At 33.0% G+C, this 22,008-nt stretch overlaps 3 protein-coding genes across 3 annotated transcripts; 2 read left to right on the forward strand and 1 right to left on the reverse strand.

The window, feature by feature from the left end:
* The first annotated feature begins 1,896 nt into the window (after positions 1-1,896).
* Positions 1,897-7,798, forward strand: LOC146922842 (putative ubiquitin-like-specific protease 2B). Its single transcript, XM_085715639.1, has 11 exons — positions 1,897-1,993; positions 3,702-3,800; positions 4,728-4,918; positions 4,981-5,090; positions 5,294-5,425; positions 5,865-6,065; positions 6,149-6,204; positions 6,289-6,382; positions 6,517-6,610; positions 6,846-6,965; positions 7,121-7,798. Exons 1-11 carry the CDS (start codon positions 1,897-1,899, stop codon positions 7,757-7,759), a joined length of 1,833 nt encoding a protein of 610 aa, XP_085571765.1. The 3' UTR covers positions 7,760-7,798.
* A 1,450-nt stretch (positions 7,799-9,248) lies between these two features.
* LOC146922843 (uncharacterized) lies at positions 9,249-14,983 on the forward strand. Its single transcript, XM_085715640.1, has 11 exons — positions 9,249-9,443; positions 10,439-10,617; positions 10,734-10,825; positions 11,355-11,486; positions 11,920-12,120; positions 12,204-12,259; positions 12,341-12,434; positions 12,606-12,696; positions 12,831-12,950; positions 13,140-13,505; positions 14,101-14,983. Exons 1-11 carry the CDS (start codon positions 9,329-9,331, stop codon positions 14,725-14,727), a joined length of 2,073 nt encoding a protein of 690 aa, XP_085571766.1. The 5' UTR covers positions 9,249-9,328; the 3' UTR covers positions 14,728-14,983.
* A 292-nt stretch (positions 14,984-15,275) lies between these two features.
* On the reverse strand, positions 15,276-16,880 carry LOC146922844 (RING-H2 finger protein ATL43-like). Its single transcript, XM_085715641.1, has one exon. The coding sequence runs from the start codon at positions 16,819-16,821 to the stop codon at positions 15,532-15,534; it is 1,290 nt and encodes a 429-aa protein (XP_085571767.1). The 5' UTR covers positions 16,822-16,880; the 3' UTR covers positions 15,276-15,531.
* Between the last annotated feature and the right edge of the window lie 5,128 nt (positions 16,881-22,008).

Consider the following 22,008-nt stretch of genomic DNA (forward strand, 5'->3'; position numbering starts at 1 on the left):
AAACTCATCAAACTACACAAAAACTCACAAAACTCATCACTGTTTCGATTTTTTTTCGAATCCAACACTCTCAAGGGTTTGCAAATCCGAAACCAAACGGAACTGAAACTGAATCGAATTCCACCACAAATAGAACTGAATCGAATTCCACCACAAACTGAAATTGAATCGTCTTTGAGAATATAATTGTGTAATGTTCGGGTATCCGCAGAGAAACAGATCTGAATTTGATGGAGGAGAACCTTCTAAGGTGTCCAGCGACGACGGTGAAGCTCCTTGACAAAAATTGAGAATCGCGAATTGATTTTGAAGAGCAAGAAGGAGAACGAAGGTAAGAGTATACTAGATTCTTTGCTTCTTGTTCTTCAACAAGGAAGTTGCGAATCAAAAATTGCATCGGTTAGGGTGTTGAAATTCATAGCGGTGGACACAGAATCGAAGCTTCTAGTAGCTGAAAAAGAAGGTTTACTATCAGAATTGCTCAATCAAATCACGCCGGAGAAAGATCAGAGCCTAATGGAGAACGCACTTTCGTTTTTGGTAGCAATCTCAACTTCGAAACGGAACAAGGTGAAACTGGTTCATCTCGGAGCAGTGAAGATCTGACGGTTGTGATATGTTTATGTATGGTGCATAAGGAAGGACTTATGCACCATAACTTTTGCCGTTGGATTGGTACCACATATTAGTGGATCCTTAAATTGAATACCGAAATTTAATAATAAATAAATAATTAGGATTCACTTAATTGTATTATATGAAATAACAAACTTGAGATTTTATTTTATAGAATGAGAAGAATTATATTTTGATTTTTGTAAAGGAGGAATTACTAAATATGAAAATATAATATATTTATTAAATAATAAAAAATTGTGATAAAAATATAATAATGAGATAATAACTTTTTTAATCATACCCTTGATATTTTTTGTTTTTTTCCAGTTAAATTATTTCTTTTATCCATTCTACTAAATATTTTATTTGGATAAAATTATTTGCTAGGAAGCTCGGATATTCCAAAACGGAGACGTACCCGTATCAGATATGTATCAGATACCGATACTTCACTGATATTCGCGGATACGTACCTACGAAGTATCAGAATTAATTATTTTAATTTTAAAAAAATATTTTACATGATACTTAAATGATACTTCATAGATACACAATGATACTTACATGATACTTCATAGATACGTAAGGACACTTACAAGATACTTCACAGATACGTATCCTAGAAAAGATGAAGTGTAAAAAAATGAGACAATGTTGTAGAAATTCAGTAGAGATATCTATGATTCAATTTTAGATATTCATCGGTAAAATTGTTTCTCGATGAACCACTTGAATGAAGGTAACGAAAGAGAGGTGATTCAATTAATCAACATTGGATAAAATTTGTGTTGAATACTTCTCTCGATATCCCAACAAATGAAAATATAATATGGTTAACAAGAAAATTTTACATACACATAATAATGAAGGGTAGTCAATGCTTATTTTCTTCAAGTATTTTACATACATATAAGTTTTAGTATAAAATTTTTGTTAACGTATCTTAGCCGTATCGTATCCTAAATTTAAAAAATTTCACGTATCCATGTACCCGTATCATATCGTACCCGCACCTATATCCGTATCTGGGCTTCATAGATTATTTGTTTTATTCATTCTACTAAATATTTTATTTGGATAAATAAATAGCTACATACGAGATATTTTTATGAAATGAAGCCAAAATCAGTTTTGGCGCGTTGAAGTGATGATATTTTTGTATCTACCATATTATATAAGGACCGTTGAAGTGAAGCCAAAATCAAAACACTTTGAAACGAAACCATTTTGGCGCGCACAAGTTATAACCCATTATTCACCTCTCTTCTCAGAACAACCATGATGAACCAGTTTCCTCCTTCTAGGGTTTTGGAATCTCTCCATTCCAATGATATTACCTCTTCAGATTCTCAATCCCACGAGTTTCTCAGTTCCGGTAAAACTATTTTACCATTCATTTTTTCCATTGCCCAAAAATTTCAATATACATATACATATATAAATATATGTGTGTGTGGTGTGTATGTATTGATTCCTTGTGATTTTTTTGTGTTTTGTCTCTTAGCTCTTTTCTCGTAACAATCTAAGAGCCTGATGATTCTATTGTTGATTTACTGATGATGAAATTTCTTCGTGTAAGATCAATGTTTTCAATCATGGATGTTGGAATCTCTCGACTCGAAGGATGATCCATTCGATAATGTGTTTGCAAATTATCAGTTGCAGGAGTCTCTCACTTTTGGTAAGATGAATTTTCACACAAATTTCTATTGCCGAAAATTTTTATTTTTTGTTCTGTTCTCAATCCGGTGTTAGTTTTCGATTTTTTTCCTTTCTCTTTTTTGCAATGATCAACGTAGCATAAAGTTTAGATTGAGAGGATAAAGTTTCTGATGTCAATTTCAAATTTTTATATCAATCTAGAATTCAGAATGTGTCTGAGTTGATAAAATTGAATGGATCCTTGAAAAAAATGTGAGCTTGATGAAGATTCAAATAAGAGGAATTGAGAGTTAATTAGAATGAAACCCTAGCATTGTATTTATTTGGAATCATCATTAAAAGAATCGATTGGAATTTGATGTGGACATATAATCTACTCAAAATTGTGGATATTTTTAAAATTTTAAAGTACGGATTTTTTAAAACCCTAAGCAAAAGATGTCAATGTAACATCTTTTATTATATCAATATACTACTTTGCTGTTTAAGATGGGAATCTGTATGAGTTGATAAAATTTAAGGGATCGTTGAAAAAAAGTGAGCTTGGTTGAATCATTACAATAATTGATTGGAGATAGAATCCACTCCAATTGAACAAGATTTGTGTTGATTTCTTTATATAATTAACTAAAATCAGAAGGATTTCAAAGCCAAATTAATTTGTCATTTTTAACTTTTCTAACTGAAGATTTCAGTTTGAAAAGAAATGAATTAGTGACTAGTGGTTGATATCTTTCAACTTATGGAAATCTATCTCTTAACACAATCACATCATGTGTCAATACAAAAATAAATGCATATTCAATTCTCAGTTTGAGTGCCGTCCACGTTTTAGTACTTCCAATTTATTCTGCAATTGTTTTCTTGTCATGTAGACAAGGTCATTGATGTTGATGGATTTGGTGGTAACTTCAATTTGGAGACCAATTTGGACACGTTGGGAAACACCATTGATTTCAAAAAGATTTTTGATGAGGAAGCTGTGAAACAAGATAGCAGTGGTGGTGTATCTTCACTACAGTCAAGTCAAGTATATTATCCTAAGGTAAACTTTATTTGTAAGTTTACATCCTAAGGTAGAGATTTAGTTGTATTGTAGGACTAATCTATGTCATTTTTTTTCTTTCTTTTTGCAGACGAAATCAGTTAACATTAGTTCATCAAGTTCGGAGTCCAATGATATTACCTTTTCAAATTCTCAATCCAACGAGTTTCTCAGTTCTGGTAAAACTATTTTCGATTCATTTTTTACATTGCCCAAAAATTTCAATATAAATACGTGTGTGTGTGTGTGTATTGATTCCTTGTGATTTTTTTGTGTTTTGTCTCTTAGCTCTTTTCTTGTAATGATCGACACAGTTAAGATCTAAGAGCCTGATGATCCTATTGTTGATTTACTGATGTTGAAATTTCTGTGTAAGATCAATGTTTTCAATCATGGATGGAATCTCTCGATTCGATGGATGATGCATTCGATAATGTGTTTGCAAATTATCAGTTGCAGGAGTCTCTCAGTTTTGGTAAGATGAATTTTCACACAAATTTCTATTGCCGAAATTTTTTATTTTTTGTTTTGTTCTCGATTCCGTGTTAGTTTTTGAGTTTTTTTTTATTCTTTCTCTTTTTTGTAATGATCAACGTAGCATAAAGTTTCGATTGAGATTATAAAGTTTTTGCTGTCAATTTTTAAAATTTTTTATATCAATCTAGAATTCAGAATGTATCTGAGTTGATAAAATTGAATGGATCCTTGAAAAAAAATGTGTGTTTGATGAAGATTCAAATAAGAGGAATTGAGCGTTAGAACGAAACCCTAGCATTGTATTTGGAATCATCATTAAAAGAATCAATTGGAATTTGATGTGGACGCATAATTAATCTACTCAAAATTGTGGATATTTTTTAAATTTTAAAGTATGGATTTTTTAAAACCCTAAGCAAGAGATGTCAATGTAACATTAGATTTGGATTTTTTAAAACAGAACATTTATTTTTCTGTTTAAGATGTGAATGTGTCTTGAGTTGAAAAAATTTAAGGGATCCATGAAAACAAAAGTGAGCTTGGTGGAGATGTAGGAGGAATTGTGTTTGGAATCATTAAAGTAATTGATTGGACAAGATTTGTGTTGATTTCTTTATATAATTAACTAAAATCAGAAGGATTTCAAAGCCAAATCAATTTGTAATTTTTAACTTTCCTAATTGAAGATTTCAGTTTGAAAAGAAATGAATTAGTGACTAGTGGTTCATATCTTTCAACTTATGGAAATCTATATCTTTAACAGAATCACGTCATGTGTCGATACAAAAATAAATGCATATTCAATTCTTAGTTTGAGTGTCCTCTTGATTTTTATTGTCAAGGATATACTTCAGATTTGTCATGTAGACGTAGTCCACGTTTTAGTACTTCCAATTCATTGTGCAATTGTTTTCTTGTCATGCAGACGAGGTCATTCATGTTGATGGAGTTGGTGGTAACTTCAATTTGGAGACCGATCTGGACACGTTGGGAAGCTGTACCATTGATTTCAAAAAGATTTTTGATGAGTTGGAAGCTGTGAAACAAGATACCAATGGTGGTGTATCTTCATTACAGTCAAGTCAGGTATCTTATGTCCCTTTAGGGTCTCAATTTGTGAGTTTACTTCCTAAGGTAGAGATTTGTGAGTTTACTAATCTATGCCATTCTTTTTGCAGACGGAATCAGCAAGTTTGAAGTTTGATATTGCAGAAAATGTATTCACTCGTAGTCTGGATGTGGAAGGCAACACAACTTTTTCACCTAGACTAACAAGCTACTTCCAAGAGTAAGTACAAAAAAATATTTATAAATCCTCTAATATTTTTGGTCTTTTTAAATTACTTTCATCACGATTAGAGGTGGATGTGAAATCACTAAATACCTTGTGCATAACGTTATGGTTCTACAGAGTTCTCTTTTTGGGACATAGGTGTTCCGAAATGCAAACATTGTATGGTGGCTAATTCTGGCATTTCATGTCTGAAACAGTTTTCAGGAGCCTTTTCACAAACTTGTCTATCCAAAAGGGGCTCCAGATGCTGTTACGCTAAGTAAGAGAGATGTTGATCAATTGCAACCAAATACATACATCAATGACACGATTATCGATTTTTACATTCTGTAAGTTTGTTCGTGCATGTTTTCTTTTTGGAAGTTACATTTTCTAACCTGTATTTCTGCTCCATTTTGTTCATCACTTCGTATGAATGTCTTTTTCATAGTTCTATCTTCTTTGCTTGCATTTAGTTCTAATATTGTTATTGTGAACCTTGGAACATTCATCTTTTCTCTTTTGTTGTCTGATGATGTCTCCTTTATTTTATTAACAGTTGATGCATTCACAAAACTTAAACTTTATAAATGAACTTTAGAGATTATAATTTATAACCACATGGTGGTGCACTTATAAAGAAAATGATAAAAAAGGACTTTCAATATCAGGATAATAATGTTAAACATGTAGCAAATATAAACAAACAGATTTATGGACTCTGATATACGTTATAACTAGTGAAAAATGGGTGTAATGTAACCGTTTAAAAAATCTCGATTTTGGCAGATATATGAAGAATAAGATACAAGAGAAGGAAAAGGCTAGGTTCCACTTTTTCAATAGTTTTTTCTTTCGAAAACTGGCTGATATGGACAAAAATCCCCACAATGCTTGTGACGGCAAATCTGCATTTGAACGTGTTCGTAAATGGACAACAAAAGTTAATTTGTTTGAAAAAGATTTTGTTTTCATGCCTGTGAACTTCAAGTAAGTAACTATCAAACTTTTACTTATTTGTTTATATCTGTATTGATGTTCTGATTGGAATTCAATTTTGGCCATGTTGGCAGACATCACTGGAGCTTAATAGTAATTTGTAATCCTGGCGAAGTGGTTAATATTAATGGTGAGTTTTATTCGCATGTGCTATTCAAATACTTTCTTTTAAACATATTTATTCTCAGATATTATGTGATGATGCATATTTCAGACAAAGAGCCGGAAAAGTCACTTAGGCTACCATGTATATTGCATATGGATTCTATCCAGGGACATCATAATGGTCTGAAAGACCTTGTGCAAAGGTATTTTTGAGCTTCTGAATGACACTTCCATGCATTAAATTTCCTTCTCTTCTTTAACTTAAATGTGTTTGTATTATTACTTTGCTCCATTTTGTCGGTGAGTTATATAATGAACCATCTTCTGAAATTGACAGTTATTTGTCTGAAGAATGGAAAGAGAGGAAGAAGGATACATATGTAGAAGACCTCTCATCAAGATTCTTGAATATGCACTTTCTCCCAGTTAGGGTATGTCTTGCTAACATTTTAACAGCATGCTGATTAATATCAGAGACAATTATTCTTTCTTTAAACATTTCTTTTTGCTCAATTGTTTTCTTTTTGCAAGTCCCGTTATTTGGCCTAAACTTTGTCGCTTTTTGAATTTATTTCTCGCCTATCTCCGGCTGATGATTAGTTGACTTTTCTATTTTCTCCATTTGATTGTGTTTTTACTAATGTTGTGACTGAATGTCTTTGACAGGTACCACAGCAGGAAAACTCATTTGATTGTGGCCTCTTTTTGCTTCATTATCTAGAGCTCTTCATGGCTCAAGTTCCATCTGATTTCAACCCTCTGAGACTAACCAATTGTTCCAACTTTGTAAGTGGTTTTCATGGTTGACTTTTTTCCAATTATTTTGTTCCTCACCATATATATTTTTTAAGTTATATTATTTCAATTGGTAGTAACTCCCTAGTGATTCATATGGTTGCTTATATGGATTTAACTTGACATAATATGTTGAATTTTTCTAGCTTAATGTGGACTGGTTTCCACCTACGGATGCTTATCTCAAGCGAACACATATCCGTAAGTTAATATTTGAACTCGTGGAAAACCATGGTTCACATGAAGGCTTTTCCCCTGACGATGGTGATAACCAGCACTGCTCAGAATATATTGACAACAACAGGATTGGTGGTCAGTGTCATTTATTCAACGGGGAGGCATTGACTTCCCATTCTGGCCAAGGAATAGAAATGTTTCCATCTTACAATACTTCTAATATGGTTCTTAAGGAGCATTTTGAACCGGGAGCTACTTTGGGAACTTCACTAAGATATTGTCAATCTTTTGACCGATCATTATCATCATCTAATCATTTGTTCAACAGGATTGGTGGTCAGCGTCATTTATTCAACGGGGAGGCATCGACTTTCCATTCTGGGCAGGGAATAGAAATGTTTCCATCTTACAATACTTCTAATATGGTTCTTAAGGAGCATTTTGAACCAGGAGCAACATTGGGAACTTCACTGAGATATTGCCAATCTTTTGACCGGCGATCATTATCATCATCTAATCATTTGTTCAATAGTTCAATCTATAAAATGGAGCGACCTCTAAAGAAGAGGCGGCTTATGCCTCCTTGGATGGAAGTCATGGAATCCTGACTTATTTTATCTTCATATGATTTTGAATAATATCTATTGGTTTTTCTTTTGCAACATGTAAAATGGCGACAAGTAATAGCGATTACTTATATAATATAATGCTTTTTTTATTTAGTTGTTGGTCAAATAGGTTATGCCTTAGTTGGTTAGTTTGTCAATAATTTATGGTTTGTTTGAAATAGAAGACACCGTGTTTGGAATAGAAGTGAATTTCCAATTGAGAAATAATATTTGTACAACTATTTTATGATAATTTTTTCGATAAGTCTCTCATACTCTCATTGTGTATTCTCACTCTCTCTACAAATATTGTTATAATTGTTAGGCCATATGTTATAATTGGGGTTCGAACATGGGCTCCTCCACTTATGATTTTTGTAGTAACCAAAGAAATTCGGTGTTATTCAAGCTATTCAATTGAAACATTTCACAGCTTATAAAATGTTTTTTGATACTAAAAAAATATACAACTTTTAAGCGAACTTTGTGAGATTTTATAGTTGGGAGTGATTCAAAATTTCTTCATAAGAGGAGTGATTCATAATGATAATGAACCGTGTATGAGAGGTTGTGGTTTAAATGAAGATGTGGATCACTTGACCGTCAGATTTGATTTTATAGCAGAATTCGCTCATTGTTTTTATATTGACCCAAATCTGTTATGGTAATTCTGTGTGTACAATCGGATTAACTTATGCATTTGGTATATTTATGTGGCTTTTCAAAGCAAACTCGTTTGACTCTGGACATTGTCTTACTCTCCTGTGTTTGAGTCATTTGAAAAGAAAGAAATTACGTTTATCAGCACAAGGAGGAAAATTTATCAACTTTATATGACAAAATAAAGCTTCAGTCTTTTTTATAGTTGAAAGTGAAATATACAACTTTTATTTTCGACTTTCTCTAATTGAGTGGAATACATTTCAATAACAAAAATGGCCCACTAGTTGTTTTTTTGAACTCCTTTAAAAAAAAGTTATTCTTTGAACAAGATCTGCTAAATATTTTTTTATTCGCCTACAAAATCGTTTTTTGGTCTAATATTTTTTAAATGTGTCATTAGTCCATGCACTTTCATCAGATTTTGGAATTAGTTCCTGCACTTTTTTTTGTTTGGCATTGGTCCCTGCACTTTGTAAAAATATTGGTATTGATCCCTCTATTAACTTTCTGTTAAAAAAAAAACACAAAACTAACGAAATGTCACATGGCCCAATCATTTCATGCCACGTGGCACCAATACCAATATTTTTACAAAGTGTAGGGACCAATACCAATATTTTTACAAAGTGCAAGGACCAATACCAATAGTTTTGTGTTTTTTTTAACAGAAAGTTAACAGAGGGACCAATACCAATATTTTTACAAAGTGCAGGGACCAATTCCAAACAAAAAAAAAGTGCAGGGACCAATGCCAAAATCCGATGAAAGTGCAAGGACTAAAGGCATATTTAAGCCATATTTTTTTTATCCTATATAAAGCCTGCCTTCAAAACCTATTCAATACAGCACAATTCCTTTTCGCGCGCCCGATTCACTGAGTTTCCGATCACCTCTCACAAACCCTTGATGAGAACAACGATGAAGCAATTTCATCCTTCTAGGGTTTCGGAATCTCTCGATTCCATGGATGCCTTCTATGATTCCTCTGCATATCATCAATCGCACAAGTCTCTCGATTTATGTAAATACGATCTTATCTTATCTTTTTTTTTCCTGAAAAATTTGAATTATGTCTAGATTCTGAGATTTTTTTGTTTTCTTTTTTTTGTTGATTTATTAAAGTTGAAATTGTTTGTGTAAGAAGCAATGTTTCAAATCATTGTCGAATTGCGATGACGGATGTTGCGGAGAATCACAATCAAATGTTGTAACCACAATCGTGTTGTGATTGCAAATTCAAGGCCAAAATTATGAATGTGGATTTTTTAAAAAACCTAATCTATGAAGCACAGACACTCCCGGTGTCGGACACGTGTCGCATCCGACACCGACACTTATAATTACACTGAATTATGTGATTTTCTCATATTACTAGGGGTGTTGGCGTGTCAGTGCTCATGTCGTGTCAGGTGTCCGTGTCCGCATCTCTGCCACATAGACCCTAATTAAGACATCAAAAAGTTTTTGCTACTATTTCAAGTTATTTATTATATGAATATACTATTTTTTGCCATTTAAGATTTGAATTGAGAGTTAGAATGAAACCCTAGAACTGTTTTTGGAATCATTAAAAGAATTGATTTGAATTTAATGTGGAGATAGATTCTACTCTAATTGAACAGGATTTGTGTTGATTACTTTATTTAATTAAATAAAACCAGAAGGGTTTCAAAGTCAAATCAATTTGTTGTTTTTAACTTTCCAAAAGATTTTGTTTTGAAAGGATATGAATTCCGGATTAGTTAAACTAAGAACACTAGTGACTGGTGATTAATGTCTTTCGACTTTTGGAAATCTATCTCTCGATACAATCAGGTTCAGCTATGCTCGAGTCAGGCCACGTGCCACTTATATTCAACTTCCAGGTTTAGTGTCCTGATTTGTCGAGGATATACTTACTTGTGATGTACTTGACCTTCTTGTTTTTCTCTCCAATAAAAAATTAACATTTCAATTCTGTTATGCTTTCCATGATAACTGTTATTCTTTAAGCCAACTGACTTAATATATTTACAGTTTCATCTGTAGACAAAGTCAAGGCAAAGGATTTTGCTAGTATTGCTTACATTAATGTTGATGGAGTTGGTGGCAACACGCTGGGAAACTCGCTTGTTAAACTTCATACACATGAGAATTCTGTTGAACCTGAGACAGAGGATACCAGTGGTGATGTATATTTGTCGCTGTCACGTCAGGTAGATCATGTCCCATTAGGGTTCCAATCCAGTGTACTGTAATCTCTATTTGTGAGTTTATATCCTAAGGCAGGGATTTAATTGCAGGACTAATCTACGTTCAACTTTTTTTGCAGAATGAATCAGCTGGCATTAATTTAGAGGGTGATGAATGTGTGAAAAAAATTAGTACTCCATCAAGAATTCTATTAACAAGCTACTTCCCAGCGGAAGTACAAAAATTATTTCTTCATTTTGTAATAGTTAGGCATAGATAACTCTCGATGCAAAAGCATTGACTTTGATATTGATATCTGCTTTGTACTTTATGATTTTGTTTGCCATTGCATGGCATATGCCACCTATAGTTCATTCTCTTTAATTTGTGGTGCTGAGATGTTTGGCTTCAGATTTTGCACATATATTTCTTGGCCTAATTGTCGGTAATGTGTTTTTGAATCCGTCAATCCCATGTAATAGTATTTCATGTTTCCAAGATACATTGCAGTAGAAAAATGCAGGGTCTATATTATCATTCTGGATACAATTTTAAGCATAAATCCTGTAATACTTTTCGTCTTTTTAAATTTCTGTCATCGTGGTTAGAGTGGACGTAAAATCACTTGATATCTTGTGCATAACTTTATGATGCTACTGAGTTCTCTTGGACTAGTCATAATCTTTTTTTTCGGGACAGATGTGTTCCAAATTGTAAATGCTGTCTGGTGGCTAATTCTGGCATTTCATATCTGAAACAGTTTTCCGGAGCATTTTGACGAATTGCATTATCCAAAAGGGGACCGGGATGCTGTTTCCCTAAGTAAGACCGATGTTGATCTATTAAAACCAGATACATGTATCAATGACACGATCATCGATTTTTACCTTCTGTAAGTTTGTATATGCATGTTTTCCTTTTGGAAGTTACATTATTTACCTTCTGTAATTTTGCTCTAAATTTTGTTCGCCGCTTCGTTAAGAATGTCTTTTGAACCGTTCTGTCTTCTTTGGTTGCATTTAGTTCTTATATTTTTATTATGAACCTTGGAACATTCATCTTTTCTCTATTGTTGTTTGATTATTTTTCTTTTATTTATTTTATTAAAAGTAGATGCATTCATATGATGTTATAAATGAATTTTAGAGATGAAAATTTATAACCATATGTGGTGCACTTATAAAAAAAAATGATAAAAAGGACTTTCAATATCAAGATAATGTTAAACATGTGGCAAATATAAATAAAAAACAATCTGGATTCTGATATATATTGTAACTAGTAAAACATGGGTGTAACTGTTTCAAAAATCTCAATTTCTACAGATATCTGAAGAATAAGATACAAGAGAAGGAAAGGGCTCGGTTCCACTTTTTCAATAGTTTTTTCTTTCGAAAGCTGGCTGATTTGGACAAAAATCCCCACAAAGCTTGTAACGGCGAATCTGCATTTCAACGTGTTCGTAAATGGACAAGAAAAGTTAATTTATTTGAAAAAGATTTTGTTTTCATGCCTGTGAACTTCAAGTAAGTAACTATCAAACTTTTACTTCTTTATTTGTATCTGTATTGATGTTCTGATTGGAATTCAATTTTGGCCATGTTGGCAGACATCACTGGAGCTTAATAGTAATTTGTAATCCTGGCGAAGTGGTTAATATTAATGGTGAGTTTTGTCTTTTTCAAATCAAATCCTTTCTTTTAAACATATTTATTCTCAGAGATTATGTTATGATGCATATTTCAGACAAAGAGCCGGAAAAGTCACTTAGGCTACCATGTATACTGCATATGGATTCTATCATGGGATATCATAGTGGTCTGAAAGATCTTGTGCAAAGGTATTTTTGAGCTTCACAATGACACTTCCATGCCTAAAATTTGTTTCACTTTCTCTTATCAGTGTCCATTGTGTCAACTATTACTTTGCTACTCCGTAAATTTATTTGTATTATCTCTTTAAAAGAATAACTCAGTGAGCTATTTATTGACTTATCATCTGAAATTGACAGTTATTTGTGTGAAGAATGGAAAGAGAAGAAGGGTACATGTGGAGAAGACCTCTCATCAAGATTCTTGAATATGCGTTTTCTCCAAGCTGCGGTATTACTTGCTTACATTTACACATGAAGATTAAAATCAGAGACAATTATTCTTTCGTTAAACATTTCTTTTCGTTGAATGAAACAAATTTCAGTTTTATTTACTAATGTTTTGTGACTGAATGTCCTTGACAGGTACCACAGCAGGAAAACAAATTTGATTGTGGCCTCTTTTTACTTCATTATCTAGAGCTCTTCCTGGATGAAGTTCCATTTAATTTCAACCCTTTGATACTAAGCAAGTTCTCCAACTTTGTAAGTGATTTTCATGGTTGACTTTTTTTTCTTCCAAAATATTTAAACTTCATCTGAATCTTTTTCATATTGCCAATTTACGTAGCATCTATCCCAGTTATTTTGTTCCGCACATTTCAATAAGTAGTAACTCCCTAGTCATTCATATAGTTTCTTATATTTAACCTAATATATTTTGTATTTTTCTAGCTCAATTTGGACTGGTTTCCACCTGCGGAGGCGTATTTCAAACGAACACTTGTCCATAGGTTAATATTTGAGCTGGTGAAAAACCATGATAATGAAGGCTTTTCCCATGACAATTTTGATGACTACCACTCCTCAGAATATAATGACGACAACATTGATGGTCAGTGTCATTTAATCAATGGGAAAGCATCAACTTCCCATGCTGGCCGGGGAATAGAAATGGCTCCATCTTTTGATACTTCTAGTATGGTTCTTAAAGATCATTTTGAACCAGAAGCTACATTGGGAACTTCACTGAGACATTGCCAATTTTTTTACCGGCGATCATCTAAGCACTGTTTCAACGGTTCAATATTTAAAATGGTGGTACGTACCATGTTTTTGTCTGCTGTATCGTATTGAAACTTTTTTGAAATTCCCATTGTCATGTGGCTCTTCCTTCATTTAGGCTTCACCACGATGTTATATGGGTTTGACTTTATTACTTTGCCCTTCAATTCATAGTTTGTTATGTTTGCAAAAATTGTGCCCTCGGTATTATTCTGCCAAATCTAAACAATAACTGTCACTTTGCTAACATAACAAACTATGGTTGTGTAAGAGCTCTCTTCATTTTATCCAAGTTTAATGAGAAAATATTGTGATTAGTCAAAGCACAAATGGTGCAGTCTAATATTACCTAGTTTTTATCACCACACACTTAAAGATGTTTTTATTTATTTTATTCTCAAACATTTATCGAGCTGCATGGATTTCATCCAAACATATTTCACTTGTGACGCTAGAGATTGTTCCAACATTTCTCATTTGGACTATAAACAGACAAGGGAATTTTTGTTAATAGAACTGATCACAAGGGGAATGTGGTTATAAAAACAACAAAAAGGGGCAAAGTGACAAAGTCTAAACGCATAATGGCTTCACTAATTTTTCGTGCTTTTTTTTCTTTATATTCTCACAGGAAGATACGGATCTCAATGCTCATCGACAAGCAGAGCATGTAAAGGCTGAGTCATCTCTAGATACATCAAGTCGTGCATCAGATGATTCAGATGACGTAGAGATAATTGAAAATCACCCAGTTAAAAAAGAATCAAGATCAAATTGGATGTTTGTAGAAAACCCTCGGCCTTTACAAGATATGAATAATTCTGCTGCTACTTCCACTTTGCCAGATTTGAATGAACCAGTAGAGTTCATGGAAACTTCCCCAGTTAAAAATGAATCAAGATCATCGCTTGAAGATGGACGTAGAGAAAAAAAATGCAAGTCCGTAGAAAAGCTTGAGCATTTGCTGGATATGAATGATTCTGTTGATTCTGCTACTACTCTCAATTTGCTTGTTAAAAAAGAATCAACGTATTGGATGTCCATAGAAAATATTCGGCATATACTACAAGAAAGGCATTGGTATCAAGGGACACACACTCTACAATTGTATCATGTTTCGGATGCAGTGCATAACAAGGTCGTTGATGATGATGATGATGTTCAGATTATTGACAACCTAAATCTTGGTTTTTTGAAGGAGCGACCTCCAAAGAAGAGGCGGCTTATGTCTCCTTGGGTGGAAGTCATGGAATCCTGACTTATTTGATCTTCATATGATTTTGAATAATATGTATAGCCTTTACTTTGGCAACATGTAAAATGGTGACAAGTAGTAGTTTATGGTACATTGCGTTTGGAATAGATGAAAACAAGATTTTATATTTTATTTTAGGTTAATTTTGTCTTATGTGTAACCTTATCAATGAATTCTGAGTTTTTCTTTTATACTTTTCAACAAACTAGTATTGTAAGAGATATTTTTAGTTGAAATTCATTCCACAATTCCATCCAAACCCTTGAGATTTTCTGTCTTGCTTATCATGCCACATTTGTTTGTTTTGTTCATAGGATTCTCTATTTTTTTCTCAATATGATCAACTTCAATGTTAAACGACTTCCAGTTATTCATTAACCAAATTCGTTAATTTTTTCCTCAATTCTTATTCTGTTTTTATTCTACTCCTATTCATATGTTAGTATTCATTGTTTATAGTGTATGTGTTTACGTTATACTAATTTATATTCCTTAAGTATATTGATTCAATAAATTCTTGAAGCACAATCTTCAAAAGTGGGAAAAAAAAGTACATAGAAACTAAAAACTCTCGATTAATAACATTAAAAATCTATCGCTATTATCTCAAACAAAATTGATGGCTGTCCTAAGCTACAAAAATGAAAATGCAAAGTAAATTGTCACATACAACTCTACTACTATAGTTTTATGCATATATAAAGACATATTAATATTCATGTTTTTTTTTTGTTATAAAAGTGTGCATCAAAACTATAGCAATAGAGATCTACATAGAAAAGACCACTACTCTCAAAAATATTATCATCATTCAGAAGTTGCTCCTTTTGATTTTGACCCAGAAATCCAAGCCAACCACCTCGAAGCAACTCCCTCACGTTGTCTCTCTTGTTCTTCGCGACCATCACCACGTTCTCTTTCCCTCCCTATCTCCCTACTCAAAAACTTACTCATTCCCGCCATATCCGACACGGTCCTCAAATTCCTTTCACCCCTCCCACCACCACCAAAACCATTCTCCATCTCATCATCAAGAACATCATGATTACGCTCCACCATTGTTCTCCTTCCCCTAGGGTTATTCAACTGTGAAGAGGAACTTTCACTAATGATCCGATCAAATGTTAAGTAAAGCATATCACACGATTTAGAATTATTGATACATCGTTGGTGGACACCACTATGAGGGGACAAAATTATTTGGTGATCTAACCTATGTTCTCCAATGACACCCTCGCTCCTTGTATTTCTAGAATTATTACTATCGAAAGACCTCCTAAATGACGATGCTTCGTTATTCTCCAAAGCATTAATTTGTAACAAACCACTATCCCTCTCTTCCATTGAAGACACTTGTTGTGAACCTACATTTTCATTTTCATGTTGTGGCACATTGTCGTTAATATTATTACCCCGTTCGATGTTTGATGACGATGATTCTTCCTCAGTGTTTTGTCGCTGAGGAAGAACAATGTCATCAGGGTTCACCTTATAGCGACATAGTGGGCACGAGGAATGTTGATCAAGCCACATGTCAACACATTCCATGTGGAATGCATGTTTGCATTTTGGCAATAACCTAAGTACCTCGGGATCCTCAAACCCGTTGAGACAAACTGCACATTCGAGTCCATTTTTTTGGCCTGTCAATGACCCAAACTTAAAAGCTGGCAATGATTCCACAACCGTGCGTTCGATTCCAGAGTTTTTCCTCTTATGCAAATTTGATTCTCCATTGGGATTCGCGTTGCTAGCAACGGGTATATCTGCAACGTTGCAGTGTTTGGCGTAGAGAAGGAGTAGCAACACGAGGAAAAATGTGGTTGTTAAAACGCCTACTATCACTGCAGTGCTAGGTTTGAAGGCAACTGAGTTCCTCTCCCCATCATTGGAGCTATCATTTGATGATACCGGTGGTGGGGATGACGTGGTGGCACCATTGTCATCTTCGAGACTAGGAATTGCTTCATTTTCTTTTGAATTGTGATTTTCCGCGCTTGCGATTAGAATGAGCGTGGTGGTGACGGTGACAATGATGATGGGGAAGAAGGGAAAAAATGTGACGCTGCATGGATTGAAAGAAGGTGCACCACCCATGTCATGTGCAAAGTGATGCTTCGTTTTCTGTTTTTGGAGTTTGTCATTGGAACGCTAAAGAGACGAGGAAGGCGTGGTTGTTGTTTTGAACGAGGATACCGTGTAGAAAGTGGCTATATTGGGAAACATTCTATGGTAGCAAATTCACGGCAAAAATGTACATATATGTTACAAGCATACATAAATCATGCCAAATATTTTAACCGCAGATAGATAAATTTTATTAAAAATATAACCTCAATAATCAAGTAACTTTCCATTAAGATTCAATCAAATACTTGAATCAAATCAGTCTAGAATTGTTTTGGTCCATCGAACAATTAGACTCTCGTAATATAATAAATTAAAGTTTGAATCTTGGTTGATAGATGTGTCCATATTTAATGTCTACACGTCTCATATAAAATTACATCCAACGAAGGAACTTTAACATATAGTTGAATTTAATCATTCTGCCTAATTATTTTTTCTTTCTATTCAAATCATGGGTTAAATATATTTTTGGTCCCTATAAAATTGGGAACTTTTAAGTTTACTCCTTATTTAATTTTAATAGGTTTTTTAGTTCCTACAAAAAAAATTTACTTCTAATTTTAGTCCATGTTACAACAAAGTTTGTTTAATTATCCTTAAACTTTTAAACTTTTTAACGATTTTTTTTAGACACGTTTAGAACACTATGAAAGGTTCATTTACTAAAATTTAGAATTTTTTAACATCAAACGAAATAAATATGAATTTTTTAAAACAGCAAAAGTATAAAATTAACAAAATTTGGACTTAGAAATCAAATTTCACAACAATTTTTTGCAGAGGAGCTATTAGTAATGTTCTTAACACGTCTTCGAAAAATTGTTCAAAAACTTGAGAGTTTAAGCATAAATTAAACAAATTTAAATTGAGGAGGGACTAATACTGAGTGCACGAAAAAAATTAGGAACTAAAAGAACTAATAAAATTAAGTAAGAACTAAATTTAAAATGTCCCAATTTTATAGGGACCAACAACATATTTAACCCTTATATCATTTTACCTCTAATTAACTATCTGATATTCTCTATCTTTTTTCTTTTTAAGTCATTCTACCTCTAATCAACTATTGAGCTATTCTCTAACTATAATTACCTTTTAGTATCAGTGGGTCTTCTCCACTCCGCATATGACAAAAAACGTTAAGGTTATGTTGCGTTGAGATCTTTTGAGGATGAGAGTGGATGAAAAAATAGAAAATTCTTTTTAAATTTTTTAAAGAGTGTTTTTGGTAGAGGTATATAATGATAAATAAATTTTTTTTTTTGGTAGATAGATGAAATGACAAAGTCATTATAAACTCTCACGCACAAGTGGAGGTACCGGGGTTCAAATTCCGGTCATGGCATTTGGCCTAACAATATCGGCATTTTGCCAGTTGAGTTAGGACTTCTGGATTGATAAATAAATATTTATAATTAACATATTTTTACTTTGAGAGTATTATAACAAAACAAAATATATTTATAAATTTTATCTAAAATCATCCTCCGATACAATTTTTTAATTCCTCCAAAAAAATGATTTTGTACCATGAAAGAAAAATAAACCTCCAAAAGTCATCCCCTTCCAAACTCCTTCATACATTCTACTACATCCTTCCTTTTTTTTTTTTTACCAAAGCCTTCATCTTCCGTTTTTTTTTTCCAAAGCCCACTCGTCTTCTCTCCCCTTTAATAACAAGATTTATCTCTCCCTCTTTTTTTCCTAGATTATTTCGACCAGTGTTTATCCTAATTGAGGTGTATCATAAACAAAATGTGGGTACTTCTTGTGGGGATGAAGTGTTTTGGATATAAGAGAATAATCGGAGAATAAATGATTGAACGAAAGATAGTATTAATTATTCACAAAGTGAAGTATTTATACACACAGTAGTTCCTGTTACTTGCATTGCAAGTAATGTCTCATATCAAACAAATTAAGCTAGAAAGTAGTAAAGTTAGTGGAATATATTCCTAAGGGCCTGGAAGCCCTCTAGAAAGGCTTAGGCATCCTCTAGAAATGCTCTTGAGGCTTAAGCGCGTCATTCCAGAGGCACCACCTTAACAAGCTTCTAGAAGCATTTAGAGCCTGGAGAAAAGACTTAAGGCCCATCTTGCTTGGGGCTTAAGTCACTCAGAAACAGGCCCACAAAAAGCTATAAATATCACTCTTGGGATCATTCTCAAGGCATCACATAAACAGTCTAAACCCTAGATTCTATTATCGTACTCATTGCAAGTACGGTTGGCGCCGTCTGTGGGAACCTCGGAAAAACTAACCCAGACCCCACTTCAGAATCTCATATTGCGATTTGGAGATCCTCGATCCAAAGTTCTGAATCGCAACTAAAACCGCGATTTAGACAATCGTTTCAACCGCAAAACCCTAAATCACATCCTTCATCGTGATTTAGGAATTCGCTCTCACCTTTTTCATCGCCACGATGACTGATACCGATCACACCGCCGTCGAAACAATGAAGACCCAGATTGCACAATTGTTGGAGAAAAACGAAGCCCTGCAGGCTTCCATGGAAACTATCCAACAACAACATGAGAAAGAAGGATCACAACATGGCGAAATGGACGATCCGGACCCTCAACCACTTTCAGCAAAGATATGGAACGCGCTTGACGGAAAATGAAAGGGTTCGTGGCCTAAACCAATAAGTCTACAATACATGCAATCAATTGAAGGAGCAAAACTTATTATAGTTTTAGTTGTCTAATATAAACCTGATCCAATGGTGAAACATCTTATTTTTAATAAATCATAGTACTTCATCCGTCTCAAATTAATTGTCTTTTTAGCTTTTTTATTGTCTCAAAATAATTGTCATTTTATAATACTAATACATCATATATTACTTTTCCACTATTATACCCTTATTTATTGAATTTCATCAAACTTAATTATTTCACTAACTACAATTAATAAGGGTATTTAAATAAATGATACTAATTTTACCATTAAATCAACACAATTAATTATTTTCTTAAAATTTGTGCACAAATCTTAAACGACTATTATTTTAATTCACCATTTTTTATTATTATATTTTTTATTAAAAATAATAAGGGCTGGCCTTTAAAGAATTTTTTAGAAGTTTATATTAGACATACCCTATATATGTCACTCATAATTCATATTTAAATTGGACACTTGCATTAATCATGCAGTTGATAATAGCTAACATAACTTTTACATAGTAGTATCTCTTATATTCATGTGCACGGGATTCGGCTTGTATGCGGTCACAAATCACAACCCTAAGATGGATGGTTCAAAATCAAGTAGGTCTTAAATTTAAAGAATATTTACTTTAAAGTTAAATTATCATGTTTTCCAATGTAAAGTTGCTCATTTTAAGTTCATTAATACGTGTCCTTAGGATACAAGTTAGCGTGACCCTTACTTTAAATTCTTCATTTTTTGATCACAATCAAAATCCTAATCGCCTCCAAAAAAAAAAAAATTAAAATCCTAATACATGCCGTTTGTTTTTTAAATTATCGTCTTTGCATTATCATTTCATCTCAACCATATTCTTTTGTTTTTGACAGAAGTTTCAACCATATATACTATATTTAGAGTGTTAATTAATTTTTTTCTATCAATAGTCTATGAAAGACATAAGCCATGCATGGTAGATAAAAGTATTAATTGAAGCTCTTGTGGGCCGCAAAACGTCACCCTACTACCTAGCTTATCTGAGAATAGGAGTATTCACTATTCAGTATGGGTGTCTAATTTTTTTGTGACAGATTCAAATATAGTATCAAAATAATTTTACATTTTATGTAAAACAATATGAGTTGTGTAGATTAAAAGAATTAAATAAAGGACCCGTTTGCACCCTATGATTGATTGTATTCCTCAATGCACATATATATAGTAGTTGTGTGAACCCATCAGCATCCAAATCTTAGTCACAAAAAAAAGCATCCAAACTCATCATCAAACCATCATGGGATTATGTTTCTCTTCTTCCCAAGAAACAAACACAAAAAAACCTTCTAAACCCATCAAACCAAAGACAAAAACAGTTTCTAAACCAGTCAAATCATCAGAAGGTACCATTGTTATGCCTCCATTTGGAGGTGGTTGTGGTGGAGGCGGTTGCTGTGCTGGTGGGTGCGGAGGTGGAGGTGGGTGTGGTGGATGTTAGTAGCTTCGTTCTCTTCTTCTTCTACTTTTGTTAGGTTTAATTAAATGTGTATTATGCATGAATGGAATTCTCATTCTCCATTGTGTTTGAGTTTGATCCATTTCTAAATTAAATTAAATTGACAAGTTTGATAAATTCCCACTGCGTTTGGGTTTGGATTTTTTTTGGCACTATTTTGCATGATTATCATCCTTGCGTTGGGCTCTCTTGTATACATGTATTTTTTTTATTTTTTTAAATATGAGAAACAGAGAAATTTTAATTAATTAATTAAATGTCATTTTACTAATTAATTAATTAAATGTCATTTTACAACCTGAGTTAATTTGAACTTCGTATATACTAGACTGTAACAGATATAAATAAATATTGGGTTAAATAAGTAAGTGGTCCCCCTAAATATATCAACATTTGATTTTAGTCCCTCTAAAATTTTCCTTAGGCATTTGGTCCTCTGAAATTTTCCATTCATGAAATTAGTCCATAGTTTTTAGTCAACTCATGTCTAACCTTCATATTATTTTTAATGAAATTTTCCAGAAATGGGTAGAAAATCATGACAATATTTTCCAAAAAAAAAAAATTAGAATTTTGTAACATAACATGAATTTAATATGAATTTTTTAGCGTCAAAAACATAAAAAATTATATTTAATCCATGTTTTGTTAAAAAATTCTATTTTTTTGGGGAGAGATTGTCATAATATTCTACCAATTTTTGGAAAATTTCATTGAAAAATATGAAGGTTAGACATGAGCTGAATAAAAAGTTAGAGGGACCAAAAGCCATAAAGAATATTTTAGAGGAACTAAAATCAAACGTTGGTATATTTAGAGGGACCATTTACTTATCCCATAATATTTAGGGTTAATTATGTTTCTAGTCCCTATAAAATAGCGACCTTGTAAGTTTAGTCCCTACTTAATTTTAATAGCATTTTTAGTCCCTAATTTTGTTTTTCTACACTGAGTATTAGTCCCTACTCAATTCAAATTTGTTTAAT

This window comes from Medicago sativa, chromosome 5 (genome assembly GCF_051527215.1).
Source record: "Medicago sativa cultivar Bolivia chromosome 5, Bolivia_mono, whole genome shotgun sequence".
Classification (NCBI taxonomy): Eukaryota; Viridiplantae; Streptophyta; class Magnoliopsida; order Fabales; family Fabaceae; genus Medicago; species Medicago sativa.

What these genes read in the sequence shown, in the direction of transcription:
- LOC146922844 (XM_085715641.1), bottom strand. Translation starts at nt 16,821, where the DNA reads ATGGGTGGTGCACCTTCTTTCAATCCATGCAGCGTCACATTTTTTCCC.
- LOC146922843 (XM_085715640.1), top strand. Translation starts at nt 9,329, where the DNA reads ATGAGAACAACGATGAAGCAATTTCATCCTTCTAGGGTTTCGGAATCT. An exon ending in TTCATGCCTGTGAACTTCAA is followed by an intron (nt 12,121 to 12,203) that starts GTAAGTAACTAT and finishes CCATGTTGGCAG; the next exon opens with ACATCACTGGAGCTTAATAG. An exon ending in TGCGTTTTCTCCAAGCTGCG is followed by an intron (nt 12,697 to 12,830) that starts GTATTACTTGCT and finishes TGTCCTTGACAG; the next exon opens with GTACCACAGCAGGAAAACAA.
- LOC146922842 (XM_085715639.1), top strand. Translation starts at nt 1,897, where the DNA reads ATGATGAACCAGTTTCCTCCTTCTAGGGTTTTGGAATCTCTCCATTCC. An exon ending in TCCCTTTAGGGTCTCAATTT is followed by an intron (nt 4,919 to 4,980) that starts GTGAGTTTACTT and finishes TTCTTTTTGCAG; the next exon opens with ACGGAATCAGCAAGTTTGAA. An exon ending in ATTATCGATTTTTACATTCT is followed by an intron (nt 5,426 to 5,864) that starts GTAAGTTTGTTC and finishes CGATTTTGGCAG; the next exon opens with ATATATGAAGAATAAGATAC.